This window comes from Limulus polyphemus, unplaced genomic scaffold (assembly GCF_000517525.1).
Source record: "Limulus polyphemus unplaced genomic scaffold, Limulus_polyphemus-2.1.2 Scaffold3485, whole genome shotgun sequence".
Classification (NCBI taxonomy): Eukaryota; Metazoa; Arthropoda; class Merostomata; order Xiphosura; family Limulidae; genus Limulus; species Limulus polyphemus.
The window spans coordinates 3,675-11,053 of record NW_013669095.1 but is presented as its reverse complement, the minus strand read 5'-3'; the positions used below and the strand labels follow the sequence as shown (position 1 = coordinate 11,053).

Genomic DNA, 7,379 nt, shown 5'->3' with positions numbered 1-7,379 from the left:
CAGATAACCGTAAATACTTCTTATCGGGATACACCTTAAATTGTTACACAGATAACCGTAAATACTTCTTATCGGGATACACCTTAAATTGTTACACAGATAACCGTAAATACTTCTTATCGGGATACACCTTAAATTGTTACACAGATAACCGTATAGACTTCTTATCAGAATATATATTGATTTAATACAAGCAATCATATCAAAAATTAACAAGTAACCGAATTTCTATAAATGTTATGAAATTACTAATTACAAGGCTACCCAAAAACATTTGCAGCTAAATTCTAAAATGTAAGCAGGTGAATATGCAAAACTTCAGCAGGCGACTAGTGGAAACATTAAGCCTATTTCGATGATATTGATATTATCGGCCAAAAATAATGATATCGAATAAAGTTTGGTCAGCCTGAAAGATTTAAGTTAACCATCTTAAATCCGTACAGTAAGCCAACAATGCGAGATAAAATTATTCGGGGTTAACATGTTTATATAAAAATCAACGGTTCTTATAAATTTGTGCGGCAAATCAGAGAATGCATTAAGCATCTACGTCACAAATTACGTTACATTTTTCCTTTGGCGAAAATAAAAGAAATCTGTAATACAATCATTAAATTATTATAAACAGAATAACACTGATGGAACTAACTGAAGAAACATCTTCGTAAGTATTAAACATAGTACCTCCAATAGAAAACGAGGATAATATTAATGTTTCTTCCAGACTGAAGGTTACCTTTTAATGGGAATTTCTTATTGTTATCTGAACAATCCCAGGTTTGATTCTCCTACCTGTACATCAGAATAAGTTCTCTGTCTGCACAAGTGACCCGTTTATATGCAACTTTGATAACAAAGTGTACCGTATATACAAACCAGCTATTTTATTCGTATGGTTTCACGACATATTGGGCTGAAATATTAATCGAATGCAGTTCTTTAAATACCAAATACTCAAATAAAACAAATACGTAATCGATACCTGGCATCGAGATGTCACATTTCTCGTAACTTGGTACATTGCTTAATGTTGTAGCGCAAAGCGACACGATGAGCTACCTTTGCTCTGTTCACCGCATATATCGAGACTCGAGTTTTAGCATTATAAGCCCTCAGACTTTCTGCTGAGCCACACGGACCTCCCTTATTTTGACAAGACAGTTTCACAAGTAGTATCATCGAATGGTATTGATTTGTAGTTATTTTTAGAAGTAACATATTATTTTTTTTTCAAAAACGGTATTATGCAATCGCTCTCAAAAGTATAACATAACCTCCTCGTACCAAAGGACCACGTGGTCCTTTAAGGCTACCCTAGCACATCCAAAAATAATTTAAAATTTAAACTACCCACTCAGTTTCCAGAAAATGTGTTGGTTTACCGAAGGCAACTCATTCCAAAAGTTAATCGCCCTATTAGAAAACTAATGGAGCTTAACCAATTATAAAACGTATGTCCAATTACCATCAGGGAAGACGGTGTTATAAAGCCTTAAAACCCCACATTCTTCCTTCAAAAGGAAAACATTCGGACTCGAACTACTGGCAGGTATTTCAATGAAAATTTATTATTTTAAAAATATAATTAATCACACGGTTGCTCGAAGATCGAGCAAGCTTCCTTCGCCGCACTCTAGGAGTAGGAAATAATAGGGACTTGGTTGTGAAATTAAAAGTTAAGTTGAATATTATGCATGACATGGTACCGAGTTCTAATCACCCTTTCTACTTGTTATTTGTACCACACAATATTCTATAACATGGCATTGAGCACTAATCTCCCTTTCTACCTGTTATTTGTACTACACAATATTCTATAACATGGAACTAAGCACTAATCACCCTTTCTACCTGTTATTTGTACCACACAATATTCTATAACATGACATTGAACACTAATCACCCTTTCTACCTGTTATTTGTACTACACAATATTCTATAACATGGAACTAAGCACTAATCTCCCTTTCTACCTGTTATTTGTACCACAATATTCTACAGACCTACCAATGTCGTTCTTAGCGTCGCTTGACCGGTGTTCCTGTACGACATCAAGTTCTGACCAAATTGAGTCTATTAACTGAATAATGTCAGATGATAGTGGACGAGAACCGAATACGTTTTTAATACGACACATGATTATTTAAAAACGTATAAACTGATAAATCAGTACAGTACACAAACTCGTATTTCTTTGTTTAATTTTAATATCCTTAGCTGGTCACCTTAAGTGAACAAAAACCATCGTCTTACTGCAATCACCTACAGCAGCAAGTTCAAGGGTAAACTCACGGGACATGCGAAACTCAGCAACCAATCGCCTTCAAGAGTCTTGGATTCCTACACCATACAGCTGAAAACGTTATCTTGGCTACAGGAAAAGTTTCGACATTTAAAGTACTATCCAGATATTGTTTTCCTGTTTAGTTTTTTAAAACACAAGAAATGTAAATAAACTGATCGACGTTTACGTGCAAAATGCAACGAATAATCTTGAACCAGATAACAGTGCTGTTCCGTACGTTTATCTAAACTCTTACTCTTGTTAACGGCAGTCTCTAGGTAAAGGCAACTAAGTTATTTTTCATAGTTTAAATATATAAAAACATAAAAATGACATTTTATATACATAGGCATTTTAAATAAATTTTGTTTGTTTCCTTTACGTGCAAAGCTACACAATAATCTATCTACACTGCGCCCATCACCGAGTTTTAGCGTTATAAGCCCTCAAGCTTACCGCTAAGCTATCAAGAGTAAATGTTTCTACAAAAGTAACAATCAAGTCACTAAACCAAGAAAATGATCGAAAACTACTTGAACTGAATAGTCTTAACGTATTCAAAAAAATACATACGGCACCCATTGAGGTTAATTAAGGCTTCGAATTGCTTGCGAAAGAACAGTTTCCAAAATAACATGGGTAACTTTTGAACTACCTTACCATAGAGAGTGACATGAAAGAACGTGTGGAACGTATGTGATAAAATAACATGGGTAACTTTTAAACTGCCTTACCCTAAAACTGTTTAATGTACTGTATTGTATAAGCACGACTCATTAACACACAAACTTATAAGCACAACCCATTGGCACACAAACTTGTAAAGCACGACTCATTAGCAGACAAACTTATAAGCACAACCCATTAGTATGCAAACTTCACTAACTATATTTTAGGCCAGTTTTATTATTGCCAAGTCACGTGATCAAATAAACAAGAAACTGGTTTAACAAGGTCCGTTTTCAGGATATATTTAAATCCTGTTTTCGTGAATTGCATAACCTAGGGAAATGTGCTTGTTTTGGTTTTTCACTGGATAGTCTTAAACCTATTCAGAGACGCTGAACAGTTTCAAGACACTAAACTTCAAACCATTAAATCAAGTTCCTTTGTTTGTTTTGGAAATTTAATGTAAATGTACACAAGACATATCCGGCCATAATCTTGGAATATGTTTGTCTGACCGAGATTTGGCCGCCATTCTTATTGCACATCCGTAGCTCCAAAGCTCAGCGCGTTTTCGCAGCAGCGGGATGTGAACCTTTAATTCTTGTATTCTCAATCCAATCGAACTTTCAAATTATCTCTGATTTTATGCTCCGAAACTAAACTGTTCCCTGCGTGGTTCAATTTGCCAAGTAGTAGTTCCTCGAGTAGTTATAGGAGTTCACATTGGTTTCATTTATGAAAACTTGATCCTGTCAAGAACAGGATGCTACAAGTAACCCACAAACACAAGATCCTACAAGTTACCCTAAAAGTACAAGATCCTAGAAGTTACCCACAAGCACAAGGTCCTACAAGTTACCCACAAGCACGGGATTCTAGAAGTTACTCAGAAACACGGAATCCTAAAAGCACAAGATCCTAGAAGATACCCACAAGCACAGAACCCTACAAGTTATCCAGAAATACATAATTATAAATGTTACCCTAAAAGCACAAGATCCTTGAAGTTACCCACAAACACGGGATTTTAGAAGTTATTCACAAGCATGGGATCTTAAAATATTACCCACAACGTGAATTTGTTAGTCGCACAATACAAAACAGCAAGAAAACAAACAATAAATTATTTCATTAGATTAACCTGTTGTTGAATTACAGCAGAGTTCGAATTTCTGATGCTCTTCTTTATCAGACAATAAATAATTCTTTTATTTATATTTTCCAAATACTGTGAGCAGCTATTAGAACATTAATATGTATGATACAGCCAGGTTTAGAATAATCGCACTATGTTATCAACTTTTACATGAAACTCCACTAAATTGTATAATTAAGTTCTCGCCTCGAATATGCTGGTTATAACAACACTAGCATCTAAAGAGTGATCCAGATAAGTAGTGCTTTGGCATTTTACTTTCAATTGACTTACAAAAGGTAATAAAACAGCACGTTAGACTATAGATATTTATTCCAGCAATTTATTTAGTCCTTTATATATTTTTGTAAAATAGCATGTATTGTTCTTATTTTGTCTTCTATAGGTCATTGACAAAGAATATATTTCGTCCCTCACAACAAATCATCTTTTATTCTAACAAAAATACAGAGCTTAAACGTGGTTTTAATACTATCAAAGTATACATTTTGTAATTGCTAAGAGAATTTGTGTCTTCAACCTGAGTGACACCCAATGTGACGCATGTGCTAAACGACCAAATGAAATAATCCTCCTTCTTGAAGTTCAGACAGAGTCATCATTAATTTAGAACTACTGATTGGAAGCAGACAACTAGTCAACAGCACTCACCGTCAATGCGGCTTTTAATCGAACAGCAGTATTGACCGTCACTGTTATAATGCCACCACAGCTGAAAGTGCAGAGCGTGTTCAGCGACTTTTCGCAGCTCCAACTTTGGAACTTCCTATTCGCATGCCAGCACCCTATCCACTAAGCCACGCCCGGCCCCAACTAAGATAATTGAGGGGAAACCACCTGAATTGCAACTTGTTTTTGCATTTTGTAGTTTTAAAGGCTTTCTTACTCCGCCAGCTTATACCATGATATTGAAAAATTCCCGGAATGAATGGTTTTGAAAAACATTAGTATGAATGTTTGTCTTAAAGAATATTTGAATTCAAACACGTGTATTCTGAATTTATTTTGTTTTTACACGGATACTCGAACCTGTTATAAGATTTATATGCACCGACACACAGTAAATCGGAGGGGCTAGATCTGTTTCTTTTACAAATTAATTGAAGCCATGGAAATAAGCCCAACATAAAGTGATTGAGCATTCAGAAACTTTGTTTAACTCTCTCCCTAATTCTTTAACCCTTGGTGCTCCCCATTTCTTAAAAAAGAGAGAGAGAGAGACGCATGGAACTGAAAGAGAGAGCATCTCAGGCATTTCCCATAAAGCCTGAAATGAACAATACACTTCTTAGCCTTGTACCAACCCATCTGAGCTTTTGTCTTACACATGGTCTATTATACTTTAACAATATGTTTGTTTGTTTGTTGATTTGGCTTGTTTGTTTAGAATTTCGCGCAAAGCAGAACGATGGCTTTCAGCGCCAGCCGGCCCTAATTTTGAAGTTATAGCCTATAGGGAAGGCAGCTAATCAACAGTATCAACCGCCAACTCTTGGACTACCCTTTTATCAACGAATAGTGGGATTAACCGTCACATTATAACGCTTTCACGACTGAAAGAGTGAGCATGTTCGTTACTGAACATTGTCACTGGAAAAACAATGGACTATAAAGTGTCCCCGGTTGCAAAAATTGCCCCCGAAATGCCCTTCAATTTTATTTCTCATTGTTATTCTGAAGTTAGCAGTAGAAATACATTAGAAATATACATTCAGTTGGTTTATGATTATTAGCTTAGGTACAGTGGTGTTTCCTAACGACACTGGTGCAGTCCCAGTGAGCAAGAATAATAAAGTTCTAAAACAACCAATCAACGAAATACAACTGGTACAGCTATCTTCTCTAGCGCTGCCTGTATTTGGAATTATGGTGAGTATAGGTAGAATGATTTAAACTAATCTACTCGCATTGGTTTACATAATTTATCCATTTTATCCTAATTGTTACATAGATACTTGCTGCATGTAGCATAAACACCACATGTAACAGTGGTATCACATGTAGTAAAGACACTTACCACATGAAACATAGATTTCACTATGATGCATTTCACAATATAAACAACGCCTCACCCACGTAGGGATTTTTTAATTATTTATATTTTAGGGAGATTCTCAATAACATATTTAAAAATATATCATGAAATTATTTCCTTAACCTTTACTTTTTGGTGATTTTCCCGAGGCCTTTTCTACGATAAAAATATTTTCATAGTCACAGTTTTACATCTATTATAATAATACTCAGTTTTTGTTTGTCTTGAAAATGTGTGTGCACCTTACTATCTAAATGCGCATGCGCACACACTTTATTTCAACGGATGTAAACAAAAGGCGATGTAAATATACTTTAGTAGACATTTTGTGCAACAACATCTTAAAAGCTTATCAAAGGTTTTAAAAAGATCTAACGTTACGTCGTAAAATAAAATTATAAATTTTAGCTCAAACAATACTAAAGCAAACAACATACACAAGTTACAGCGTTAATTTATCTCTTTATCGAATATAGGACGTACTTAATAAAGGTATAACTAATGTTAGGCTTAAGGCAAGTGGACTTACAGATTTTGCTGTTTGCGATTAGAATTATTTTGTATTATTCTAGAAATCCTGATTTAAATAAGTACTGTTTCAATATAAATACTGTTACGTATCTGCTTGTTTGTTAATTTCCGGTAGAAATTCTTTCCAGGAACTCCAGCGATACAAGTCCTTTCTTGATTAAACCAGTTTATTCTTTCTCGATACAAACTTTTAGTACACAGTGATTCCACAGTCAGTACGTTTCTCTTCACTTTAAACTTAATATTTTTTATAAAACACAGCGATTCACAACCTCGATAACTTCGTTCTTCACGAGTACAAAACACACACTAGCTCGAAACAGAATCATAAATTACCCAAAACTCACCGTAACTACTGTTCGCTTAACTCATTGGCTTTTCTCTGCCAGGCTTATGTGCTAACAAGGAGGCATCTCCAGAATTCTCGGAGTTCTCCGATAATTCGAGAAATTCATCACGTGCCACCAGAATCACGTGACTTCCGCTGTCTTAATACTGCCCTTTCCTTAGTATTGTTCGGGACGAACAATAGCCACTTACATTAAACCAATAAATAATTAACAATAACTTAATTAAATACACAGAATTTACAACACAAAATTAAAATACAACAAAGTCTCTTAATTTTACAGGACGTTTCTTCTTTCGTACTGGTCTCTGTCTTATTGGCTTCTACTTTACGTGGATTCATCTGCTCCATC

At 35.1% G+C, this 7,379-nt stretch overlaps 1 protein-coding gene across 1 annotated transcript in view; it reads right to left on the bottom strand.

The window, feature by feature from the left end:
- Positions 1-2,241, bottom strand: part of LOC106469436 (trafficking kinesin-binding protein 1-like) — a 42,809-nt gene extending 40,568 nt beyond the window's left edge. The window contains exon 1 of the mRNA XM_022397951.1: positions 2,011-2,241. Within this exon, the coding sequence (XP_022253659.1) occupies positions 2,011-2,140 (130 nt within the window). The 5' untranslated portion in view covers positions 2,141-2,241. The remainder of the gene's footprint in view (positions 1-2,010) is intronic.
- Between the last annotated feature and the right edge of the window lie 5,138 nt (positions 2,242-7,379).